At 49.4% G+C, this 26,656-nt stretch overlaps 1 protein-coding gene across 2 annotated transcripts; it reads left to right on the plus strand.

The window, feature by feature from the left end:
* The first annotated feature begins 7 nt into the window (after positions 1-7).
* SNTA1 (syntrophin alpha 1) lies at positions 8-25,062 on the plus strand. 2 transcript variants are annotated; one of them, XM_002918292.4, is made up of 8 exons: positions 8-422; positions 3,431-3,616; positions 17,624-17,828; positions 20,090-20,297; positions 20,440-20,570; positions 23,256-23,452; positions 24,177-24,364; positions 24,449-25,062. In XM_002918292.4, the coding sequence occupies exons 1-8, from the start codon at positions 113-115 to the stop codon at positions 24,539-24,541; spliced, it is 1,518 nt and encodes a 505-aa protein (XP_002918338.3). In that variant the 5' UTR covers positions 8-112; the 3' UTR covers positions 24,542-25,062. The 2 variants fall into 2 exon arrangements, with proteins under 2 accessions (XP_002918338.3, XP_034496855.1); XM_034640964.1 differs by lacking the exon at positions 3,431-3,616.
* The last annotated feature ends 1,594 nt before the right edge of the window (positions 25,063-26,656 follow it).

The raw sequence follows: 26,656 nt of genomic DNA on the forward strand, positions 1-26,656 counted from the left end.
AGCGGCTGGCCCAGTCGGGCCCCCGCTGCCCTCTGCCCTGGGCGCTCGGTCGGAGCGGGCCGGGCACTGCGGGGCAGAGCGGGCGCGGCGGCCCGGGGGCTCGGAGGCGAAGATGGCGTCAGGCAGGCGCTCCCCGCGCACCGGGCTGCTGGAACTGCGCGCCGGGGCTGGCTCGGGGGCTGGCGGCGAGCGGTGGCAGCGGGTGCTGCTCAGTCTCGCGGAGGACGCTCTGACCGTGAGCCCCGCCGACGGCGAGTTCGGCCCGGAGCCCGGCGCCCCGCGGGAGCCGGAGCCCGCGCAGCTCAACGGCGCCGCCGAGCCTGGCGCTGCGCCCCCGCAGCTGCCCGAGGCTCTGCTGCTCCAGCGGCGCCGCGTGACGGTGCGCAAGGCCGATGCCGGCGGGCTGGGCATCAGCATCAAAGGTGGGCGCGGGGGCCCCGAGGGCACGGGGGTCGCGGTGTCTGTGGGGCCGCCGAGGGCGCAGGGGTCGCGGAGGCTGGCAGCCTACGGAGGACGTGGCGTTGGAGGACTTCTGTCTGGCGCCAAGGAGGGTATCTGAGAGGACACTGGAAGCACCAAGGCTGGAGGGGTTTCGGGAGTCGGAGGTCTCACTCCGAAGGCACAGGTGGAGCGGGTTTGGGTGCACCAAGGACAGGTGGGTGGGGAGTTCTGTGCGGAGGCATAGAGATGTCGGGGTTGCACGGACATCAAGGGCAAGAGGGGCCTTAAGAGAGCAAAGGATGGAGAAAGGGGATTGAGGTCTGGGAAAGCTACTAGGCACGGAGGAAGAAGTCCCTGAGACACAACCAAGGTGCAGGGGAGGGGTAAGATCTAGAGTTGGGAGCACAGGTTTGGAGACGTGGGTAGAGGCACAGGCTGGGCTCACAGCTAGGGGTCCAGAAAGGACCTAGAAATCTGAGGATCCAGGACCCTGTGTTCCTAGGCGGAGAGTCCTGGGCTTGAGTTTCCTGATCTGGCCATCATCACCTTGCACATAATTGAGAGGAGTGGACATATCTCAGCCCCCAATACTGAGAACTTTCTTTAGGATGCAACCAGACTGTGTTTGAGTCCTGGATCTGTGTGAACTTAGACAAGTCACTTCCCATCTCTGGACTTCAGTTTCCTCACTGTATAATGAGGCTAATGATAGAGTTGTAACGTTTCTGTGAAAACAGGAGTCCAAGGTACTCACCCTGCCAGCACACAGTAGGTGCCTGGTTAATTATTGCTGTTAGATGAGAGGAAAAATGGAGGCCAAGAGAGATTCCCAAAGCAACTAACCGTAGTGCTTAAAATCCCACGATACTCCCAGCAGCTAGGTTCACCATTCCTACCCATCTGCTTCTCGGGGTGCTATCTGCCTTGGGAAAGGGTGTCGGCTCTGTATCACCTTGGATATACACTGTTCTCTCTCCCTGGTGCTGGGTCTATTCATTGGTGTCTCCAGACCCTTGGGCCTGGGTGAGAGGGTGGGGATGGCTACCCCTGTGTGCTGAATGCTGTGCCTGGTACTCTAGGCTTATGATCCATTTCATCCAGGCAACAAGTGGTAAAAACTGGGGAGCATAATCTCTATTTTGCAGGTGGAGAAACTGAGGTTCAGAAAAATAAAACAATTTTCCCAAGCTCAAACAGTGAATGACAGTGCTGGGATTTGAACCTCAATGATCAGGCCTTAAGAGAGTGCCCAGGGGATTTGGTTCTTCCCTATGGAAGGGCACATTCCCAGGCAGCCGACCAAAAGGAATCTAAAAGGGAGAAATGGGGAAGACAGAGAGTGGACACCAGTCTTGTCCCTAAACTTCATAAGGGAAGAGGGCAACAGATCAATCCAAAAATTTTCCACTCAATGTGTTAAAGCAGAAAGGAACTTAGAGTTAATATAGAGTTCCATTTTACAGATGGACAAGCTGAGACTTGGAGAGGAGCACAGACTTTCCAAGGTCACATAAAGTTGCTCCTTAGCTCCATACTTCCAGGTGGGAGTGAAGGTACTTTTAGGAGGGGTCAGGGGAAGTACCAGCTCCATTCAGTTCTTCCTGGATGGAGCCTGGGCTCTTGTTGCCATGGTGATCTCCCTCTGAGGGTCCCGCCCAGCCTGAGGCAGCCTGGAATGATCATAGCTTCAAACCGTGAAGTCCCTAGTTTCTGGTGGAGGAGAGCAGATATAAATAGAAACCCATTCCGAGGGGTGCCTGGGTGGCTCAGTTGGTTAAGTGTCTGCCTTTTGGCTCAGGTCATGATCTGAGGGTCCTGGGATTGAGCCCTGCATCGAAGCAGGGAGCCTGCTTCTCCTTCTCTCTCTGCCCCTCCCCCTGCTTGTGCTCTCTCTCTCTCCCTCTCTTGCCCTGTCAAAAAAATAAATAAAATCTTAAAAAAACACACACACACAAAAACAACCCATTCCTTTCTAGGCTTCAAATCCTGTGCAGTGCAGTGAGTAAACTGTTGGGCCTGCATGGGGGCCAGGAGAGGTGTTCCAGTCCGAGCCTTACCACCAATTTGTTGTGTGACCTTGAAATAATGACCTTCTCTTTATGGGCCACTAGTTCCTCATCCTCAGTATTCTGGGATAGTATTCCGGTAATGTGATATCTGAGGGCCTGACTTACAGTCAACCATAGGGTTAAGAGTGTTGGTTCTGGAGCCAGGAGACCTAGGTTCAAATACTGCCTTGCTGCCACCAACAAGCTGTTTGACCTTGGGCAAGGGGCTTCTGTCTGCACTGCATTTCTCCTGAGAGGAAACTGAACGTGCATGTGTGATTGGGAGGTTGTGAAGATGCAGTGAGACAACATTGAAAGCATTTAGCATGGCGCTTGGCGCTTGGTATGTGAAACTAATACGAACTATTATGACTATTGCATATTTTAAAAGGATATTCAAGAGTTTAGCAATAAAGCAATTCAATAAGATGTATTAGCTTTTTTTTTTTTTTTTTTTTTGTATCAGAGATGCAATCTGGATAGGCTTTTGAAATCTAGACTTTAAGGCCTTGGTGTCCTGGATTGTAAAACTTTCCGATTGCTTAAGAGATCCTTGGGGGAACATAGCAATAACTGGTTTCTGTCTTTATTCCAGATTAAGGGGTATCAGTGGGTTCCTCCATTGTAGGAAAATTGCTTAAAATACAAACTATTTAAGAAAAAGCTATTGAAGCTCTTGTAAGTTACTCAAACATGGGTGAACACCCAAAGCATTTAGCCAAAGATCCAGTGACCGATCTCCATTATGAATTTAGAACATGATTCGTTAGCGTTCTAAGACTCTAAGACTCATTTCTGAGACCCTCTTTACTCTCTCATCCCCGCTTTCCTGGCACTGGGCTGGGCACTGAGGTAGGCCTTCAGAAGTAGTTTTGCCTTCATATGACTCTCAAGCACTGGAGTGTCTGCCTCAGTTTCTTCCTCTTTCTGTGCCTGTGCAGGGGGCCGTGAGAACAAGATGCCTATTCTCATTTCCAAGATCTTCAAGGGCCTGGCAGCTGACCAGACCGAGGCCCTCTTTGTGGGGGATGCCATCTTGTCTGTGAATGGGGAAGACCTCTCCTCTGCTACCCATGATGAGGCGGTGCAGGTCCTGAAGAAGACGGGCAAAGAGGTGGTGCTGGAGGGTAAGCACTGGGGACCAAGGCTGTTCAATTCTTTCCTGCTTCCCCCAGGCCTCAAATGGCCCCAGCCCAGCGTGGGGGCTGGGAGGTGGGCAGGGTTGAAAACAGAAACAGAACTTGGGGACGTGCCTTGACACAGAATGGGGTGGTAGTGGGAGAGCTGGTTCAGAGTTAGACAGACCTAGTTTTCATTTCCTCTCGCCCATTCATGAGCTCTGTAGACTTGGACAAGTCATTTCATTTCCCTGAGCTTTAGTTTCCTCATCTGTAAAACAGGGATGTCACTTCTGTCTTACTGGGTTGTGTGATCAGGACAAAAGGTACATGGCAGGATCTGCCACCCAGCAAGTGAATCGGGGGGAAGAGAAGGGCAGGGAGGAACTGGGGAAGGGGCAGCTAATATTCTCTCTTGAGGAAACTGGAGAGCTCTCAGCTCCAGGGACCCTGAAACCCCTAAGACCCATCCTCCTTTGGGAGAAGACATAAAGACTTTGGCCTTTATGTTGCAGAACATCAGATCCTTCCAGCAAGGATCAGAGAGGAGTTTTGGAGGCGGACCTTGGTGGTTCCCCTCCACTATCCTTGCACTGTGTGGTCTTGGATGACACCTTTGTCTTCTCTGGCCCTCGGTTTCCCCATCGGTTGTGATAAGCCTCTTGCCGTGGCTGTCCCATATCTGCCTTTTGCCATCTCTCCCAGGAGGTTTCTGCTTTGCTCAGCCCTTTCTTCAAACTCCCCTCTGTCAATTCCGGAAGCTGTGGGGGCCTGAGGAATGTGTGTTTGGCTCTTGGCCCAGAACAGACACAGGGAGATGGCGGGGGCTGATGGAGAATGCCACGGCTAGCAAAGCTGCTGAGCTGAGCCCCAGGCCTGTGTCCTGATAGGTTGCCTTTGTTTCCCCCAAACAGGTCTCCAAGAGGCCACAGAAACAAACAGGCTCTGGGTGATCTTTGCCATGCTTGTGGTCCTGACCTCGGGTCTCTCTCAGTTTTGTTTTATTCTTACATTTTCGGTGTACGTATTTAAGTGCCTCTGGTGCATCTTTTAAGTATATACTTTAAAAAAAGTCAACTCTGTGGTATTGGTCCTTGAAGTTTAAGTATAACAGTCAGATCTTAACAGCAAAGTTAAATAAGATCACTCATAAGTGACACAGATCTAAGAGCTCTCCCTGCCCTATGCCTCATTACTTTGATATTTATAGCCAGTAATGCAGTTGAAACTCATCAAAATGTCACTTTTGGTTGACTTGAGATCTTTTAGTTTTTGCTGTTTGAAAGTTTAATCTGTAGGTGGTAAGATTCTTCTGTAGACACATTTCTAATCCACACCGAGGTCCCCTCACCCTCTTGTCTTTAGGTTGAGAACGTCTCTCTATCTGGGTTCTCAGCATGGGTCATTCTGAGAAGATAGCATCTTTGAGCGTTGGAAGCTCGAGGCTTCTCTTGGCTTCAGGAGCTAACACCCGAGCCTTCTGCATCATTCTGGTGCTCCATTCCTTCCTTACTAAGCCAAGAAACATTTATGTACCTACTATGTACCTGGTGTGCAGAGCATTGGGTCAGAAGCAAAATCAGACCCAGGCCCTCTTCTGAAGGAGCTCACCATCTGGTGGAAGACACAAAACATAAACACTGTCTCGTTCATACAAACTATTTAAAAATCAGTTTCTAAAATCTGTCTGCCCTGTGATGAATCTCTGGCCTTGGGTAAGACACTTGCCTTCTTTGGCCCTCAGTTTCCCTATCGGTTGGAATTAGATTAGATCAGAGATGACCAATAGCTTTCATTTTGAGTGTCATTTGGACTTCCTCTGGAGGGAAACAGAGCCGTTGAAGGGGGGTTCAGCAGGAGCAGCACCTGGGCACATCTGGGTTTTAGCAGCATCAGTCTGGTTTGGAGGGAGGCAGAAATAGATGGAGAATGGAAGCGAGGAACCTGGGACCATGAACAGGAAGGAGATGGTGGTGGTTTGACCTAAGCAGGATTGGATAGGAGGAAGAGTCTGGAGATGTGGCTTTCTTTCTTTCTTTTTTTTTCTTTTTAAGATTTTATTTATTTATTTGACAGAGAGAGAGATAGCCAGCGAGGAAGGGAACACAAGCAGGGGGAGTGGGAGAGGAAGAAGCAGGCTCTCAGCAGAGCAGGAAGCCCGATGCGGGGCTCAATCCCAGGACCCTGGGATCACGCCCTGAGCCGAAGGCAGACGCTTAATGACTAAGCCACCCAGGTGCCCCTGGAGATGTGGCTTTCTTGTTAGTTTTTTCTAGCTTTTTCTTAGCTGAAGTCTCTTTTGAGCTGCTCTCCTAGCCCAGCAGGCTTGTGGAACAATCGTTCCACCCAAGGCAGCAAACGGGTGGGGGCCAGGCATTGGGGTCAAGGGTTTGAATTGCAAAAGTGACCTGAGAAGCGTGGAGGATTTGAGGGAGCTAGGATGCGGGGATGTGGTTGGTCCTTGAGATTATGGGGGAGCTTGTGGAGAAGGTAAGGGTCTGGCAGCTTCACCAGTCTGGACTCAGGGCTCCTGAGACGCTCTCTGGGCCTCAGTTCTGCCTTGGAGCCCAATTACTAGCCACGTTATTCAAAACTTCCCGATCCCCATCCCACTTCGGAGGCCACCTCCAAGGGGCCATGGAAAGATGGCCTGTCCTTTGGATATGAACCTGGCAGGGCAGCTGGGCATCTTTCCTGATGCCTGGGGCTCAGTGGGTACAGAGCCCCCTGAGAGCATCCTAGAAGGACAGATGTCACTAGCTAACTCTGGGTGCCAGCCCTACTTCCCTGGCCTAAGTCAGGGGTTCAGCTGGGCCTCATTAACTCCAGCCTGCCTTCTAGGCCCTTTTCTCTGCTAGGTCAGGGGTTTGCACAAATGTTTTCAGCTTGTTCTCAGCCACAGGGATGTGTTTGTGATCGGAGTCTGGGCCCAAGCTGGCAGCCAACACGCCTCTGTCTGCTGCTTAGAGAGGCCCATTGTGTGCACAGACCTGGTGCCAGGGCTAGCCTGGCCCTTAGAGACCAGGCCTGGGGGAAAAGGGAGAGACAGCGAAATGCTATCCACCCCCTCCACCCCCTCCACATCCATTGTGGCTGGCAAGACAGGGACAACAGAGAGCCTGTGATGCCTAAAAAAATAATACTAAAGGACAGGGGCACCTGGCTGGCTCAGTTGGTAGAGCATGACACTCTTTTTTTTTTTTTATTTAAGATTTTATTTATTTGAGAGAGAGAGAGAGCGCGAGAACAAGCCGGGGAGAGAGGAAGAGGGAGAAGAGGAGGGAGAGGGAGAGGCAGGCAGGGAGCCAATGTGGAGCTTGATCCCAGGACCCTGAGATCATGACCTGAGCTGAAGGCAGACACCTGACCGACTGAGCCAGCCAGGCACCCCATCACACTTTTTTTTTTTTTTAAAAGATTCATTTATTTATTTGAGAGAGAGACAGAGAGAGAGAGATTGATCATGAGCAGGGGGGAAAGGTAGAGAGAAAAGCAGGCTCCCCACTGAGCAGGGAGCCCGATGTGGGACTCAATCCCAGGACCCCAGTATCATGACCCAAGATGAAGGCAGACGTCCAACTGACTGAGCCACCCAGGACCCGGGAGAGAGAGTCTTAAGCAGTCTCCATGCTGAACCTGGAGCCTGAGGTGGGGCTTGATCTCACAACTCACAACTGAGATCATGATCCGAGCCCAAACCAAGGTCTGATGCTTAACTGACTGAGCTGCCCAGGTGCCCCATGCATGTGACTCTCGATCTTGGGGTTGTGAGTTTGACCCTCACTTGAGTGTAGAAATTACTTAAAAATAAAATCTATTTTTTTAAAGATTTTATTTATTTATTTGACAGAGAGAGAGGCAGCGAGAGAGGGAACACAAGCAGGGCGAGTGGGAGAGAGAGAAGCATGCTTCCCACTGAGCAGGGAGCCTGATGTGGGGCTCGATCCCAGAATACTGGGATCACGCCCTGAGCCGAAGGCAGATGCTTAATGACTGAGCCACCTAGGCGCCCCACTTAAAAATAAGATCTTTAAAAAATAATAATACTACTACTAAAGAATAGTAAAAATACATCCCACATAAAGTTCAGACTTTTTAAAGATAACAGCCATAGAGTAGCATGTCCATAAATATTCATGATTAAAGGTAGTATAGTGTGGGGCGCCTGGCTTGCTCAGTCGGTTGCGCATCTGACTCTTGGTTTTGACTCAGGTCATGATCTCAGGGTCCTGGGATCGATCCCTGTGTCAGGCTCTGCACTCAGCACGGTCAGCTTGTGAATTCTCTCTTTTCCTCTCCCTCTGCTCCTCCCCCTTCTTCCTCCCCCCATCTCTAAACTAAATAAATAAATCTTTAAAAAAAGACAGCATACAGTGATAGCAATTAAGTAATCCTCATTTTACAGATAAGGTCACCAAGGTTTGTTGAGAATAAATAACTTTCTTCAGGTCATACGACTAATAAATTGACAGAATTCAAACTGAGGTCTGTCTGGTTGCAGAGGCCACTATTTCTTCAGTCTTGGGTAATACCTACCTTGCATGGTTATCTGTGAGATGAGAAACTAAAACACCCCAAGGCCAGCGCTCATAGTAGGTACTCGATTATTTAGGTTTTTTGCTCTAAAATTGGGACAGTGCATTTGAAGTGCATAGCACAGTCTTTTGCACGTAAGCGTTCAGTGAATGTCAGCCTCTCTCATCTTTATGTCAGCAGCAGGCTGCCGCGTTGTTTCCTCCAGTGAACTCGAAGGTCTTTCAGGGCAGGAGTCGTGTGCAGTCTGTCTCAGAGCCCCGCGCCTGGCACTGAGCCCAGCGGCACACATTAGCTCTTGGTCAGTAGGGATTTGTCCGGGGGTACATCTCTGACCGTTTCTACTGTACCTGAACCTTGTCAATTGCGGTTGACTTTCCTAAATGTTTAAGATGGGGCTCAAAGCTCAAGCCGGGCTTGTTGAAGTCCTGAGAGTATCCATGATGAGTCCTTGGAACTCCTGCCGGCTCCTCCCCTGGGAGATGGGCACTGCCAGGTGTCCTGCCCAAAATCTGGCTTAATGTATCACTACTGTCGAAAGACGGATTAAGTCCTGGATCCAGCTAATATGAAACCACCCTGCTTGGCTTAGCCAAGTGCTGTTGATCCCCTGAGGCACCTGAGGGACTTCTGAATGGAGCCCCCATCCAGTCCTCCCACAGCCACAAAGACCTGTTGTTGTAATCACTTTTCTCAAGGAAACATTTATTTGGCCACACACACACACACAGCCATACACATGCTTACATGTTTAGGCCATGTGACTGCTTGTAGATAAAACTTGGCTTAATCTAGGCCTGGCCTGTTGCCTGGATCTTGATTAAAATGCCTGTGATCTCTGGAGACAGGTTCTGGCCTCAATTAGCTGTGTAAGCCTGGCTGCTGATGGTGGTGGAGGAAATTACGATGATAATGATCGTGACGATAGTGTCTGCTGTTTATTGAGCACCTGCAGTATGCTAGGCACTGTGCTCGGTGCCTTCCATATGTTTTCTCACTGAATCCTCAAAACCGCCTCTATGAATTAGGCTTGTTATTCATCCCATTGTGCAGATGGCAACACTGAAACTCAGAGACGTGATGCTGTTTTCCCAGGGTCACACAGTGGCAGAGATGAAATTTGAGCTCAGATCTGTCAGATGTAAAAACTTGAGTTCTTAAACATTTCTGATGTGCTGCTACAAGTCATATCACCCCTGTGAGATTGTTTATTCAATGTATTCAACTGTTACATAAGGATCATTCTCATTGAATTGTTGTGATTAGATGAAGATGTGTTTGTGAGAGTCAAGCTTGGTGCTTAGTCTATGGTGGGCTCCCAGTAAGTGCGAATTTCTCCCAGTACTAAGGTCCTGGAGCCCTTTGCTTATCGAGGCAATGAAAGCTCCATCTCTGGATCCTGTCTTACATTTGGAATGTGTATATATATATATATATATATATATATATATAGTTTAAATTCAATTTAGTTAACACACAGCGTATCATTAGTTTCAGAGGTAGAATTTAGTGATTCATCAGTTGCATGTTAACGCCCATGCGGTGGTATATTTTTGAAAGCAAAGTTGATTTTAAAAATAATGTAATAAGTAATATACACTTATAAAAAAACCCAGGAGAATGTAAAGCAATTATCATCTTTTTTTTTTTTGAAGATTTTATTTATTTATTTGAGAGAGAGAGTGCACAAGTGGGGTGGGGGGAAGGGCAAAGGGAAGGGGAGAAGCAGGCTCCCCACTGAGCATGGAGCCCAATATGGGGTTTCATCCCAGGATCCCGAGATCATGACCTGAGTCAAAGACAGACACTTAGCCAACTGAGCCACCCAGGAGCCCCAAGCAATTATCTTTTTTTTTTTTTTTTTTTTNNAAGATTTTATTTATTTATTCGACAGAGATAGAGACAGCCAGCGAGAGAGGGAACACAAGCAGGGGGAGTGGGAGAGGAAGAAGCAGGCTCATAGCGGAAGAGCCTGATGTGGGGCTCGATCCCATAACGCCGGGATCACGCCCTGAGCCGAAGGCAGACGCTTAACCGCTGTGCCACCCAGGCGCCCCTCAAGCAATTATCTTCTTGTAGAGACAAGCACAGTTGATATTTTCACACTTTCAGAAAGTTTCCATATTTATTTTTATCATTTCACAAGTTGAGGACATATTTCCAGCTCAGTACATGTAGCTCTGTCCCATTCTTTTTAATGGTTGTATAATATCCCCTTATTGGGATTCACGTATTCATTTAAAAGGTATTTACTGAACCCCTACTCTGTGCCAGGACTTGATGTTGACGCCATGGACATAGCCATGAACAAGACTGAGTGGTCTGCCAGTCAGGGAGCTCACATCTTGTATTTAGCCGCCCCTACTCATGGACATTCAAGTTGTTCTTAGCCTTTTGCACCATAGACAACGGTGCTGTGAGCCCTCTGTGCACTTGTGAGCCTTTATCTGCAGCTAGGTTCCTGCAAAGGGTATTGTTAGGTCAAAGGGTTCACTTGCCTTTAGAATCTTGAGAGATGGTGTCCCCTATACTGCACAAGGGTGTAGTAAGGTGAGACTGTTATGCCCCAGAGTGTGGCAATGCAGGCTCTGTTGGTCAGGCCTGATGCAGGGCCTGCCAAGGGCTGGGAACTATTTATAACCCAGCCTTGCGAGACCAGCAGAACCTTAAAGGTCGCCCCTTCCAGAGCCTGTTAGACTCCTACATTCTCTCCATACCATCCATGAGAGGCAGGTGGGCAGCCTGGACTTGAATCTTCACAGTACCTTACTGAGAGAGCCAGCACATCAGTGTCCATCATATAGGCAAGAAAAACGAGGCTCACATTCACCAAAGCCAGATAGCAGGTGACAGGGCCTGGATCGAAATCTTTGCCTATCACTGCTTCCTGTGCCTATCCCTTAGACACTCACACTAAGAACAGCAGCAGAAGTAATAACCACACTGCAGTTTACTGAAGACTTAGTGTATGCTGGGCAGGGCAAAGTGCTTTACAGTACTGAGTCTCAGTATCCTGAGAAATGGATGTATTTTACTCCCATTATAAAGATGAAGAAATTGAGGCGCCTGGGTGGCTCAGTTGGTTAAGCGGCCCACTCTTCATTTCAGCTCAGATCATGATCTCAGGGTCATGGGATCAAGCCCGGTGTTGGGCTCTGTGCTCAGCTCAGAGTCTGCTTGAGATTCTCTCTCTTCTCCCCCTCTGCCCCTCCCTCCTCTCCCTGCTTGCATGTTGTCTCTCTCTCTCTCATTTTCTCTAAATAAAATAAAATAAATAAAATAAAATAAAATAAAATAAAATAAAATAAAATAATCTTTACAGATGAAGAAACAGAGGGTCATAGAAGTCAAGTCCCTTGTCCAAGGTCACAGAGCAAAGAAATTGTACCCAAATCTGCCTCACTCCAGAGCCTGCCTTCAGTGTTTTCTCTCCAGGATGAGAAGCCCCAGGCCTGTCTATATTCATTCATTGAATAAATTTCATACTTAACGATTACCCGGTACTATATGTCAGTACTATACTAGATTCTGGGATACCCTATTGAATAAGAAAACAGGTCCCTGCTCTCATGGAACTGACATTTTGGCTGGAGGAGAGAGGCTCTAGCCTAGTAAACAATTGGATAGACCATGTAATTTTGGGCAGGGGCAAGTAAGTGACCACCCACTGAACAGACAAGGAACAGCCTGAGCTTAGAGGACGGGCTTCGGTCAAGACTCAAAGCCAGGACATTCAGTCACAAACATTTATTGAGCACTGGGATAAGTGCTGGGGATACTGCGTTGAGCTAAAACATATGTATTCCCTTCTCTGTGCAGTACATATGTTCCCTCCCAGTTATACGGGGCCAGGTGAGGTGTCCTGCCCTATCTCAGGTCTTGTGTTTCTGGTGGAATCTATTTCCTGGATCCTTGGGGCCAAGGCTGGGTGCTGTCTCTTCTTGGCAGAGCTGTGGGGGAACAGGGGACTCTGGAAGGGGCAGGGTGTCCTACATTTGTGTGTCTTAGCTTTCCTGAGGAGGAAGGATCCATGTGTCACTGCTTCACCATGCTCCTGGGTCGGGGGCTTGGCTGGGGAGGGTGTGGATACTAGCTGGACTTATCTTTGGAGCCTCAAGAATGCTGACCACAGGGCCATCAGCCCTCAGGCCACTGCCTTTGGCTAGCCCCACCCTGCCTGGGCGGGTGACTCAGACCGAAATCAGAGCAGGGAGGAGGCCTCAGAGCTGGGCTATTTATGGCCACACTCTGGGGCCCCCTGAACCCCACCCCCACTCTGGGACAAGCCAATTGGTTTGTGAAACCCAAGCCCTGTTTTGGGCACCAGCTGGTGTGCTGACCATTTATAGTATGTTTCTGTGGGAAAGGAGAAGGAGGACCTAGTTCTGGACGGCCTGGGCGAGCAGGGACTCTAAGTAGTTTCTCCAGCTTCAAAGTTCACAAATGTTCATTAGCTGAGCATGTAGCGTAGGAGATCCTTGCTGGATTCTGGGGACACAGGGATGAGTCAGATGAGGTCCCTGCCCGCACAGTGTTCCCAGCCTGGTAGGGGACACAGACTCCCACACAGACACATAGAGGAGTAGGGTCTGGGGGACTGCAGAAGTGATGGGTGTAGTGGATCCAGAGTGGGCATCTGGGAGGGCTTCCTCGAGGGGCGATGGGACTGGCCTGGGCTGTGGCACCTTCTCCCTCCTGAATGAACCTGTCCTGTCCTGGCATTCATTTCTCCGTTTATAGAACACTGACTCTGGGTTCAAATCAAGTCCAGTTTCTGTCCTCTAGGAGCTCCCATTTTGGTGAGAGAGAGCCCCAGCACACGAAACCACAGCCGAGTTCTAAGAAGGGCAGGGGCGGCTGGTGGGTGAGAAACTAGTATTTCTTGAGTCCCTTAACTCGGCCACATATTTTACATCATCTTATTTAATTCTAGCATCTCCCTGAGGAAGACATTGTTATTCCTCTTTTATCAGCTTGCAGAATGAGGCCCAGACAGGTGAATTTCCTTGTCTGTGGTCACGCAGCTAGACAGCGCTGGAGCTGGAATGCAAATCCAAGAGTGCCTGTCTCTTAACTCCGTACTGAGGCTCCTGGGTGGCTCAGTTGGTTGCGTCTGACTCTTGATTTCTGCTCAGGTCATGATCTCAGGGTCGTGAGATTGAGCCCCATGTCAGGCTCCACGTTCAGCGCAGAGTCTGCTGAGATTCTGTCTCCCTCTCCCTCTGCCCCTCCCCCACTCAAGCACACATCCGTGCACACAAACTCTCTCTCTCTCTCTCAAATAAATAAATAAATAAATAAATAAAATTAAAAAAAAATAAACTGTAGGATGCCTGGGTAGCTCAGTCTTTAAGTGTCTGCCTTTGGCTCAGGTCATGATCTCAGGTTCCTATGATCGAGCCCCACATTGGGCTCCCTGCTCAGTGGAGAGCCTGCTTCTCCCTCTCCCTCTGCTGGTCCCCCTGCTTGTGCTCTCTCTCTCGCTGTCTCTGTCAAATAAATAAATAAACAAACAAACAAATAAATAACATCTTAAAAAAAACCTATATACTAAGGGCATTCTGTGCAGAGGGAACTGCATTTTCAAAGGTGTGTAAGTTTGGAAACTCATACAGCTTCTGAGAGCTCTGAAGAGGCCAGGATGATTAGTAGAGGGTGAGATTAGGGATGTAGCAGGAGGTAAAGCCAGAGAGGTAGACAGGGCTCAGGTCCTGGAGAGATTTGGATTTTTTTCTTTAACATTTTATTTATTTATTTGAGAGAGAGAGTGCACATGAGTGAGAGAGCACAAGCAGGGGGAATAGCAGAGGGAGAGGGAGAAGCATGCTCCCCGCTGAACAGGGAAACTGATGTGGGGCTTGATCCCAGGACCCTAGGATCGCGACCTGGGCCAAAAGCAGACGCTTAACCAACTGAGCCACCCAGGCCCAGCTGCCCTGAGCCTTGGATTTTGATGAAGGGTGCAGGGGAGCCAGATCAGGACTTTGTGCAGGGGAGGGGTGTGACTAGTGACAGCAGGGGGATGTATCAGTTGTATCCCCCCTCCCCATACAGGGTGGGAAGTGGGGAGGCTGTATTAATCAGGATGGTTTTGTCTGCAAGTAACAGGAACTCAGTTCAAAGGGGTTTAGACATGGAAGGAAATGAGTTTTCTCCCAGAATACCTAAAAGCAGCATGATTACAGGGTAGATTAATTTAAGGCCTCACCATCCTCAGTGTGTGGACCCCAGTCCTTGTGCTCAAAAAGTGACTATCATTGCTCTAGGACCAACTCCCCTCCCAGCAACTTGTAAAGGCTAGAGAGAGGAGAGAAAGGGAAGGCAGTGTGCTTTCCCTCACTTCTCATTGTCCAGAATTGTATAATTTGCCCCTTGCTAAACCAATCACAAGCAAGAGGGATGGAATGATCATGATGAGCTTTGACCAGTCATGATTTTCTTCCTTGTTTGGGGAGAAGCCCAACCTGTAGAGCTCAGGATTCTGTTAGCAAAGAGAAAAGGGGGGAATGGTTTGGCTGTCAGTTAGGCTGTGATGTGTCCCACCTAATCCAATAGTCAGTCCTGGGATAAGTCATTGCTGTAATGATGAGGATGAGTCATTGAGTCATTTTTAGTCCTAGTTCCTAAACTTCAGACCTGGGCTTAATTCTTTCAAGAAAACCTGCCCTTGTTTTCAACTTAATTGCTCTTTCAACCCTAGTAGGGTTTGTAACTCCCTGTTGCTTTCACTGCTGTTTGCCTTGGGTCCTGTTTGAGCCTGAGGGACAGTCTCCTGTGATAGAAATAGCTTCTTATCTGGCTTTTCCAGGGAGCTGGGCCAGTTACTGCTTCCTCACCCCTTCCTGGCTTGTCTGCTCACAGGCAGAGCATACTGGCGAGGCTCTGACTGCAGAATTTGGATGGTTAGCAAGCCAGATGGCCATGAGGGCATGATAGTTGAGGGAAGAGAGGGGGAGGCTGCCCAAGGACTAGAAGGCCTAGGCACCCCTTAGTAGTGCAACAAGGGGGAAAGCCTAGCTTGGGGAAGAGAGACCAGTACTTGGGCAAGTCTTTTAACTACTTTGATGTACACACTGTCCTCCCACTAGCTGATTTTAGGGATGAGGAGACTGCTGCTCATCAGAATTGGGAACAGTCCAGATGCCAGGGCAAATGTGATTGATTTATGATGTCTTCCATGAGCAAGGGATAATGAAGTGGTAGCTTAAGTGCATATGTTTACCATCCCAGTCCTACCTAAGGCCAGTCCAATACCTGGCACATAGTAAGTACTCAAGAAAACTGACTTGTTTCTGAATCTCTACTCCTATCAGATCAACCTTGTCATCATATTGCCTTTTACTTCTAGCTGCCATTGTTAGTGAGATCTTCCTTTTCTTTTTTTTTTTTTTAAGATTTTATTTATTTATCTGACAGAGACAGCCAGCGAGAGAGGGAACAGAAGCAGGGGGGAGTGGGAGGGGAAGAAACCAGCTCCCAGCGGAGCAGGGAGCCTGATGCAGGGCTCGATCCCAGAGCCCTGGGCTCAGGCCTTGAGCCGAAGGCAGATGCTTAATGACTGAGCCACCCAGGTGCCCCAGATCTTCCTTTTCTAAAAAGGCATGCATCCAGGCCCCAATCAAGACTGTTTTGGTTGCAAATATCATAACTCCTGTTGGGACGGCAGTTCGACTTTCTAGAGGATGAGTATCAGAAACTGGAGCGTTAGCAGGTGATTGGCAGGGCCTTCCCTCTGTCTCTCAGCATGCATCTCCACTATTTCTCTTTACAGACCAGCTTTCTCCTCTTCTCTGTCCCCACAGAAGAAGATGGTTGCCCCCATAGCATTCATGTTTGTTCAAGACACCAGTCTCGACTCTCTCCCCGTCTCAATTTGGGTAGCCTAGTGTGGGTCAGGTGTTCACCTTGATCTAGCTAGCATAGCCAGAAGGGCAGGATCACATGTCAGAACATGAATTTATGGGTCAGTTGGGCAGAGAAGTAGATCTGTGCTGTTATTCTAGAATTCTGTTGTCCAGTGTAGTCACCACTAGCTCCAAGTGACTATTTGAATTTAATCTTTAATTAATTAAGATTAAATAAAAATAAAAATTCAGTTCCTCATTTATACTAGCCACATTTCAAGTGCTCAATAGCCACATGTGGCTAGTGGCTACTGTTTTGGACAGTGTATATATGGAACATTTACATAAGCACAGAAAACTCTGTTGGACAACGCTATTCTAGAAGGTGTTTACTATACTTACTCAATGATGTTTGTTTGGTCAGAGCTAAGAGCACCTATATTGGTTAGGGTACAAGGTACTGTAACAAGAGACCCTTAAAATACTGTGGCTTAAATATAATAGAAGTCCTGGGGTGCCTGGGTGGCTCAATCGGTTGAACATCTGACTCTTAGTTTTGGCTCAGGTCATGATCTCAGTGTCCTGGGATGATCGAGCCCCTCATAGGGCTCCGCCCTCAGTGCAGAGTCTTCTTATCCCTCTCCCTCCCCTTCTGTTCCTCCCCTGCTTGAGTGCTCTCTCTCTCGAATAAATAAATAAAAATATTTATAAATGTATATTTATACTATATAATCATCAATAAAATATTTATAAATATAAAATATTTATTATTATATATACGTATAATATCTATATAATATATATAGAAGTTGTTGTTTTCTTAAGTAATAGTCCAAGTCTGACATGGCATCTCCAAAGTGGCACCATCCATTTATTTCCGTTTTGTTGGTCAACCTTCCTTATCTGTGGCTGATGTCCTCACGGTCAAGATGGTGCTTCACCGGTCTGTGTTCCAGCCAGCTCAACCCTGTCAGGGGAAAAGAGTAGGAAAGGAAGGGCATGCATCTTTCTTTAATAGGCAGAACTTGGCAGCAGCACATATCCCTTCTGCTCTCATCCTACTGGCCAGACTTGGTCACATAAGCACTTGTAACTGTAAGGGAGCCTGGAAAAGGAAGTCTCAAGATTGAAGGCTATCACTATACTGGAGGACTATTGGCAGCCAATCGGTCCCATGGGACTAGCTCATTCCACGTCTCCTCTTTGCAGATGAGAAGGCTGAAGAAAGAGAGGCAAACAGTGGGCCAGTGGAAGAGCAGTCACATCTCCTGACTCCCATCTCAGTGCTCTTTCATTGTCTTGTTGTGGCTGTCGTCCATTCCCTTTAAGGTCCAAACACTTCTACTTACTTGGTTAGAACTTAGTCATGTGGCCACACCTAGCTGCAAAGGAGGCTGGGAAGTGTGGTTTTTCTTCCAGGCAGCATGGGCATGGGCCTATAAACCAGGGGGAACAGGAGAGCATGGATGTTGGCATGCATCCAGTGTTTTCTACCACACTGGCCTGTCAGAGACTTTAGCTTAGAGGAGGATAGTGATATGGGATATGAATTAAACTCTTATGAATTAGTGACAGTTGTGATGAGTGCTGCATGGGAGCCCATGCCACAATAGTAACTGCTGACCTGTCCTCTGACCAGTCAAGTACATGAAGGAGGTCTCACCGTACTTCAAGAACTCTGCCAGCGGAACCTCGGTTGGCTGGGACTCGCCTCCTGCTTCACCCCTTCAGCGACAGCCACCTTCCCCTGGCCCCCCACCCCGGGACCTCAGTGATGCCAAACACATGTCCTTGAAGATGGCGTATGTCTCAAGGAGGTGCACCCTCAGTGACTCGGAGCCCAGGTAAGTCTGGGGTGGGGAGCGACTCAGACAGATGTGCCTTGGTGTTAAGTGGTGGGGCCAAAGGAAAGATAGCTCTGTGTTGCAAGTGACCGGCACCATGCCTGAGCATAGTAGGGCGTAAGAAATGCTTGTTGAATGGGTGTGAGAGTGCAGTTAAGGGGATGATGGTATGCTTGGCTTCTCTCTTTTTCCTCTGAGCAGTTCACATCTGAGGAGGAGTTTGGTCTGTAGAAGAGCCCTGGGTTCTAGTCCTAGTTCTCCTTGAACTAGTCCCTTTTCCTCACTGACCTTTAGATTCCTCACTGGGAAATAAAGTTTCCAGACTCAGTGATCCCCTCAGGTCTCTTCTAACTCCGCTGAGGTTCTTAGATGTCTAGTAACATTCGTGTCAGGGCTGTGGAAAGTTACCATCCTTCACAAATAAGCAGCCCTTAACAGTTCACTGATGAGAAGATTGGTAACAGCCAACATTATTGAGTGTTTACCGTGCACAATTTAACTCTCTCAGCGACCCTAGGAGCAAAGTCCTGTTATTTCACCCCCGTTTTGTAGATGAGGACAGAGAGAGAAAGTAACCTGCCCAAGATCACACACCCAGGAAGGGATGGAACTTGCCTCCTTCCAGGTAGCCCTCTCTGCTTTAGAAACTGTAGATGTCTGAGCGACGGTGGTGGTTGAATGGAGTATGTTGATGACGTGGGGTATGCAGTATCGGGGTGGTGTATACATAGCGTGAGCATAAAAGGCTTGTGCTGTGGGTCCTAGTTACAGCTGAGGTTCAGGGCCGGCAGATGCCCCACATTGTCCTGGAGGCTCAGCATCCTGCTCTCCCACCCCTACCGATGCCCCAGCCCCAGCCTGCCCCCATGAGGCAAGAACTGGTGATTCACAGGTCACTGTAGGATGAAGGTAAGGTAGTTAGTAGTCCTTCCAGAGACTTACCGAACATTAGGTTAATCGTGGCTCCCAGCCTGATCCCAGACATCACCTAAAGCCTGTGTGTACATGTATTTCTGTGTGTACAGGTGGAGTTGACATGTAAACGCAAGTGTTTGTGTGCAGATGTGAGCATTTGCATGAGTGTGGGTGTGGATCTGTGCATATGTGTGGGTGTGGATCTGTGCATGAGTGTGGGTGTGGATCTGTGCATATGTGTTTGCATATGTTTATGTTAATATTCACATGTGTATATGGACGTAGGCACGTGCTTGACCATGTGCACACGTGAAACACAGGTAGCTTGGATATAAGTGCGGTTCCCTATCAGCACGAAATATCCCTGTCAAAGGAACACAATCTGCTAACCAAAATATAATGAGAGATATTTCACACTTACTACTAAGTGTTAGGATTACGTCGGGCTGCAGGTATCAGAAACGCCAGTAAGCAATGGCTTAAAGAAATGAGGGGTTTATTTTTCCACATGTTTAAGAAATGGTTCGGGGTCAGCTCCTTAGGCTTTTACCACTACTCAGAGAATGCCCTTAATGAGTCAGGCTTCCAGCCTCTTCCTCTGCCAGCCCTAGCTGCAAGGGAGGCGGGAACTCGAGTATTTTGCTTCCTAGTTCTGCAGTAGAGGGAGGCAAAGGTGAAGGGGGTTGGAATAGGTATTGCATGAGTCACCCTCCAGTCTCTGCCCCTCTTCATCTGTGACAGGAAGGGTGAGGAGGAGCACATCTTTAATGGTCCACGTAACATTTAAAAACCCTTTCCCTATCATCGCTCCTCTTGGTACCTCCCCGAAACCCTTCCCCCACACTTGTCCGCATGGCTTTTTCCCTCCCTCCCTTCTCCCTTCTCCACTCCTTCAGCTCTTTTTATGTAGACTGACTTGGCCTCTCAGTTGTCATGCTCTCCCCCTGCCCCTGCCACCATTAGTGTATTACTTTGGTCCTGTGCCACAAGGGAGAACCTGGGAGCTGGCTCAGCAGGAGAATTCTTCTCCTTAGAAACCAGGAGGAAGAAAACAAGATCATGAATCCTCCCACAGTGATTTTGGCTCCTACCACACATGTTTGCGTATGTGTTTAATTTGTATGTATATGCCTATGTGTGTATGTGTCATAGTCTCTTGTCCCTAGACCCTGTGAAGCTCCAGTTGTGGTTGGAGCCCCAGCCGTGAGCATCGCTCCTGATTGTCTCATAGATACCCCCGTGGTTTCTCCGGTCTTGCAGTGAATGGGGTTTTGGGCCAGATTGCAAGGTTGGGCAGCTGCAGCCTAATAGACCGGTCCTCCCTTCCACTCTATTTGTGCCTGCAGGTATTTGGAGATCCGTTCAGCAGATGGCCAAGACACCCTCTTCCTGAGGGCCAAGGATGAGGCTAGCGCAAAGTCGTGGGCAGCTGCTGTCCAGGCCCAGGTCAACGCTCTGATGCCTTGGGTCAAAGACGAGCTGCAGGCACTGCTGGCAGCCACCAGCACAGCTGGGAGCCAGGACATCAAGCAGATCGGCTGGCTGACTGAGCAGGTGCCTGCTGGTCCAGGCATCTGTCCCCCACCTTGACCCTTCCCCCGGAGCTAACCACATTCCCATGCACCGTCCCACTCCACCCTGGCCCTCTGACCTCTCCCCTCCCTGCCCCACCTCACTGTTGCCTTGCCCCCTGCAGCTGCCCAGTGGGGGCACAGCACCCACCCTGGCCTTGCTGACCGAGAAGGAGCTGCTTCTGTACTGCCATCTACCCCAGACCCGTGAGGCTCTGAGCCAGCCAGCCCGTACTGCCCCACTCATTGCCACCAGGTATCCACAGGCAGGCAGGGGTGTCTGTCTCACCCAGAGGTTGGGGGGGTGATGCACTCAGTGGGCCTCAGAAGTGGAAGATTCCAGCCTCATTCTGCCCTGAGTTATTTCCCAGGTGACCTGAAGCAAGTCTCTATGTTGTCGGGGCCTCAGTTTCTTTATCTGTAAAATGGGGGCTTGCAAGAGAAGGATGTGAGGTCCCACTAGTCACTCACTGATTGACACCTACTCTGCCCAAATGTGCAGCATGGTTCAGGGGACGGGGAGCTGATCCCAACAGTCTGCCCTCGGGGAGCACGCAGTCTGGTGGGGGAGGATGATCTAGGAGCAGCCTTCATAGCACAGAGTTGTAGGAACCCCTTCACTCTGCCTGGCCTGTTGGGGGAGGCTTTAGCAGGACGTGCTATTGAGCTGGACTTGGACAGATGAGCCGAAGTTTGCTATTTAAGAAAGAGTGGAAGAGCATCTTATACAGAGAGAACAACATGGGCAAAGGTACAGAGGTATTAAGGGCTCTAGGGTGTTCACGGAGCTCTGAGTGTGCTGTAAGCGGGGTGTAGACTCTATACAGGAACTGGAGAGAAACGAGATGGGGAGTCAGCAGGGCCTGCCCTTGCAGAACCTCTCCTGCATAGTTAAGGAATGCTAGCAGCTTTACCTTAAGAGTTGTGGCAGAGTGGAGGGTTTTAGCCTGGGAATGAGGTGACCTGGGTGTGTGTGTGTGTGTGTGTGTGTGTGTGTGTGTGTTTTAAGATTTTATTTATTTATTTGACAGAGAGAGAGGCAGCGAGAGAGGGAACACAAGCAGGGGAAGTGGGAGAGGGGGAAGCAGGCTTCCGCTGAGCAGGGAGCCCGATGTGGGGCTCGATCCCAGAATGCTAGGATCATGACCCGAGCCAAAGGCAGATGCTTAACGACTGAGCCACCCAGGCGCCCCTGTGTGTGTGTGTTTTTAAAAATTTTCTTAAATTAGTTTTTAAGCTTTTTAAAAAATTATTTTATTTTAATTTTTAAAGATTTTATTTATTTATGAGAGAGACAGCGCAAGAGAGAGCAGGACGGGGAGAAGGGCAGAGGGAGAGGGAGAAACAGACCCCTCCCCCCCTGCACCCTGCTGAGCAGGGAGCCCTACACAGGGGCTGGATCCCAGGACCCTGAGATCATGACCTGAGTGGAAGGCAGATACTCAACTGACTGAACCACCCAGGTGCCCCTTTATTTATTTATTTTAGAGAGAGAGTGAGAGTGAGCAGGGGGAGGGGCAGAAGGAGAGGGAGAAGGAGAGAGAGAATCCCAAGTAGACTCCCTGCTGAATGTGGACCCCAAAGCGGGGCTTGATCTCGTGACCCCGACATCATGACCTGAGCCGAAACCAAGAGTCGGATGCTTACGTGACTGAGCCACGCAGGTGCCCTGACTTGGGTTGAGTTTTAGAAGAATCCTTGTGGCTACCACGTGGAACATGCCCTGGAGGGGGCAGGATGGAAGCTGGGAGGCTGGTGCAGTCATGCAGGAGAGGTGGTGGAGGTGGGTGGAGGCAGCAGATGGAGAAGAAAGGCCACATTTGCATTGGAAGACACATGGGTGGTAAAATTAACTGGGCTTAGTGCTTGCCAGATGGGGAGGGTGAGGGAGGTGTCCAGGATGAATGGATGAATGGGAGGTTTGGAGCTTGTGTCTGGGTGAGCAGTGGGACTAGGGGTGGGAGTGCAAAAGGGGGAGGCTGGAGCAAGATGCTGAGTTGAGTGCAAATTGTGTGGGGGACGGAGAGGGAGCTTGGATAGGAATCTTGGGAAATGGCAGGTTTATAGTTATGGGCTGGAAAACGGGAAGTTAGGTGTCAGCAGCAGCTCTAGTGGGTAGCTGAAGTTACGAGAGAGAGTGTATGGAGTGAGGAGCAAAGGGGGCTAAGGCCAGAACTCTTGAGTCTGTTGCCCAGAGAGGGGGAGTAACTGTCCAAGGTTACACAGCAAGTGGGAATCAAACTGAGTGCCTGGGCCCTTGCTACTCATGTCTCTTCCTCTGGATGGGGCTCCGGCCCATGGGTCAGAAGCCAGCTGTCTACCAGGAATAAGCAGGTCATGGAGTGCCAAACTAATCACGTGACTCATTAGTTCAGGTCACAGATGTTAATTAAACACCTACTACATGCCAGGCATTGCTTTAATTGCTGAGACTAGAGTGGTGAACAAACCAGACAAAAATTTGTATTCTAGATGATATTCTGGTGAAAAAGGCAATCAAAAACCGAGTGAAACAAATAAGGAATAAGTATAAGGTGTCATGTGAAAAGAAAGGCTAGTGAGTGCCAGGGGTGCTATTTTAGATAGGGAGGTCAGGGAAGGCTTCTTAGACATTTGAGCAAAGAGCTGAAGGAAGGGAGGGAGTGAGCTATGCAGGCCATCAGGGAAGAGTGCACTTGACAGAGGGAACAGCATTTGCAGATGTGCTGAGGCAAGAATGTGCTTGGTGAGTTTGAAGATGCTAGTATGACTGGAGCTGAGGAAGCAAGCGGGAGGGTGGCAGGGGGTGGGCTCCTGTGAGTCAGTCAGGGCCCAGCTGGAAGTCCTGTTCACTAATGAGGTGGTAAAGGAGTCACAGGGTCCCTTCCCAGGTCACCACCCCCTTGGCCTATTTCCACACTGTCTGCAACCTCACACTTAGCCCTCTCCCTCCTGCCCCTAGGCTGGTGCACTCAGGCCCCTCCAAGGGTTCGGTGCCCTACGATGCAGAGCTCTCTTTTGCCCTGCGCACGGGCACACGTCATGGTGTGGACACTCATCTGTTCAGCGTGGAGTCGCCGCAGGAGCTGGCCGCCTGGACCCGCCAGCTGGTGGATGGCTGTCACCGGGCTGCTGAGGGTGTGCAGGAGGTGTCTACAGGTGGGCTGGGTGGACTGGGGAGTGCCCCTCTGGTAATGAGCCTCTCACCCTCAGAGGCATTCAAACTTCCTTCTCTAGGGTGCTTCAGGAAGGGGATATAAAGTGGGCTTTGGGATCCCTAAGAGCTCTCTCTTTTGGATGTGCAGGTACCCCAGTAGGTAGTAAGGCTCTTTTCCCTGGGTTTTCTTGCCCCGGCTTTGTGATTCCACTGGGGAGGATGTGAGAGATGGGTCTTGGAGTACGGTTGCCAGATAAAATATAGGACACCTACTTAAATGGGAATTTCAGATAAACAACGAATATTTTTTTAGTGTAAGTATGTCCAAATAATCCATTGTTTATCTGAAATTCACACTTAACTGGGTAATTCTATGGGTCTCTAAGGTCTCCAAGGGCCATGATCAGTGGGTCTACTGATACCTTTATAGGGAGTGAGGGAGTGGGCCTTCTGAACATGGCAGAGTTTAAGCTTTCCCTTTCCACTTTTGGTATTGCTGGAAGTGGGACTAGAATTGGGGTATCGTTTCTCTGAGCGCCCATTTTTCTGTATTTGAGGGTGGGGGCAACTTGATACCGGGTGAATGTACAGATGGCATACCAGGCAGTGAGCTTCCCATCCCGAGTGGTATTCAAGCTCCATTTGTGGCATTGCTGGCGAGGGTCGAAAGCAGGGCTTATGGTCTCTGAGGTTCCATCTGTGCCTGTGCCCATGTGCCCCCCGCAGCCTGCACATGGAATGGCCGTCCCTGCAACCTCTCTGTGCACATCGACAAGGGCTTTACACTGTGGGCGGCGGAGCCCGGTGCGGCCCGAGCTGTGCTACTTCGACAGCCCTTTGAGAAGCTGCAGATGTCCTCGGATGACGGTGCCAGCCTCCTCTTCCTGGACTTCGGGGGTGCTGAAGGAGAGATTGTGAGTGGAGGAGGCGGGGGGCTATGTTGTCCTGGAGGCCAGACCGGATGGGGCTCCTGACCCTTCTCTCCATCCACCCTGCAGCAGCTGGACCTGCATTCGTGCCCCAAAACCATGGTCTTCATCATCCACTCCTTCCTCTCGGCCAAAGTCACCCGCCTGGGGCTTTTGGCCTAGAGGTCACCGGATGCACTCGCCCTGAAGAGAGGGTGTCTGCCACATGGCCTGACCTGGCCTCCGCTGACTGCCTGCTCACCACTGGGCTGAGGGAAGGGAGCGGAAAGGAATAAGAGTGCAGAGTCCCAGCCTCTAAGGGAGGCTGGGATAGTCTTGGGACTGGGGCCCAGACTCAGGACACAGTGGATCCTGCCTGTGATGGGGTAACCTCCCAGCTGCCCCACCATTTCCCCACCAGTGCCTTTTGCAGAGAGATATTTTGCGTACACAAAAGCCATTCCGAGCCTGGGCCTGCCCCTGTGGGGATCCTGACCCCAGACAACAACTGCCAGGCCTCCTAGAGGCCCCTAAGCCACCCCCAGAGGCCTCTTCTGATGCTGGAGTTCCCTGGGGTCCATGGCAAGAGAAAGAGGAGGAACCTTTCTGTTCATTTCTCCCCTCAGCTCCACCACCTGGGGCATCGGTTTTTCTCTTCATCCTCTCCTCCTTCCTCTTGGATAAATAAACAGCCTGTGAGCACATAGGCAGCCTGGCCTAGTGTTTGTGGTTTGTGCCTTGGCCTCTGGACTCTTCGATGGCCCCCATAGTCCCAAGATGGACCAGACCCAGGATTGGGGCTCTTTTCCAGGTGAAGAGCAGACCTTTAACCACAGGGCCATAAAGAAAGTGTATCTGTTGTCTATTGTTGTGTGACAAATTACCCCACATCTAACAGCTTAAAACAAGGAATGTTTATTATTTTTCAGGTTCTGTGGATCAGGAATATGTGAGAGGCTAAGCTGGGATGTTGTAGACTCAGGGTTTTTTATGAAGTTGCAATCAAGGGTTTGGCTGGGGCTGCACTCATCTGAAAGCTTGACTGGGGCTAGAGGCTCTATTTCCAATATTGTTCACTCGTTGGCTGTTGGCAGGAAGCCTGTGTTCCTTACCACGTGGGCCTAACTGTAGGGCCTGCTTGAGTGCGCTTGTGACAAGGCAGCTGGCTTCCCCCAGAGGGAGTGACACAGAAGAGAGAGCCAAGAGGAATCCACAAGGCCTCTTATGACCCAGTCTTGGATATCTCCTGCTGTCAGTTCTGCTTTATTCCGTTCATTAGAAGTGAGTCACTAAGCCCAGCTGACACTCAAGGGGAGGGGAATTAGGCTCCATTTATTGAGGAAAGGAATGTCAGAGAATTTGTGGACCTATTTAAAAACCATCATAGAGAGCTTCAGGCTCTTTTTGAGCAGGAGATAGGACACTTGGAACATGATTTTGGAATGTTCTTCAGAAGCTGTAATGTGCTGGCTGGGTGTGAGTATGCCACATTTATAACTCTACCTCCTTGCATTGTCCAGAAAATCGGTGACAACAGTAATGAGAGCTTATAATTGGAGAGTGCTTGCTCTCTGCCAGGCACTCTGCATACATGGGCTCTTCACCCCACACCTATGATCTCCATTTCACAGGTGCAGAAACTGGGGCTCAGAGAGGGAAAGTGACATGCTCAAAGTCACACAGCTCTGAGATATCTGAGCTTGAACTCAAACCAGGTCTTTCTCGCTTCAGAGCCATGTGCACCTTGGAGACATCCTGGCCCTGCTCTATACACTAGACATATAATGTGAACCGCATGTGTAATTAAACATTTTCTAGTAGCCACACTTGAAAAAGTAAAAAGGTGAGAATAATTTTATTTTATTTTTTAGAAGTTTTTATTTATTTATTTAAGAGACAGAGAGAGATAATGAGAGAGACAGCATGAGTGGTGGGGGTGGGGAAGAGGGAGAAGCAGGCTCCCTGCTGAGCAGAGAGCCCAATGTAGGGCTTGATTCCAGGACCCTGGGATCAAGACCCAAGCCCAAGGCAGATGCGTAACCAACTGAGCCACCCAGGCGCCCCGAGCATAATTTTAATAATATATTTTATTTAACCCAATGTGTCAAAAGTATCACTTCACATAATATAAAAATCTATTCAGATGTCTTACTTTTTTTTTTATACTAAGTCTTTGAAATCTGGTGTGTATTTTATATCTACAGCACATCTCTATTCAGGTGCCAGATTTTCATTGGAAATTCTTTTTCTTTTCTTTTTTTTTTTTTTTAAAGATTCTATCTATTTATTTTAGAGAGA

Source organism: Ailuropoda melanoleuca, chromosome 13 (assembly GCF_002007445.2).
Source record: "Ailuropoda melanoleuca isolate Jingjing chromosome 13, ASM200744v2, whole genome shotgun sequence".
In the NCBI taxonomy this organism is placed as follows: domain Eukaryota; kingdom Metazoa; phylum Chordata; class Mammalia; order Carnivora; family Ursidae; genus Ailuropoda; species Ailuropoda melanoleuca.

Coding starts and splice junctions, on each gene's coding strand:
- SNTA1 (XM_002918292.4), top strand. CDS start 113: ATGGCGTCAGGCAGGCGCTCCCCGCGCACCGGGCTGCTGGAACTGCGC. Junction 3,617..17,623: donor CAAAGAGGTGGTGCTGGAGG/GTAAGCACTGGG, acceptor TCCTCTGACCAG/TCAAGTACATGAAGGAGGTC. Junction 20,298..20,439: donor TCGGCTGGCTGACTGAGCAG/GTGCCTGCTGGT, acceptor TGCCCCCTGCAG/CTGCCCAGTGGGGGCACAGC.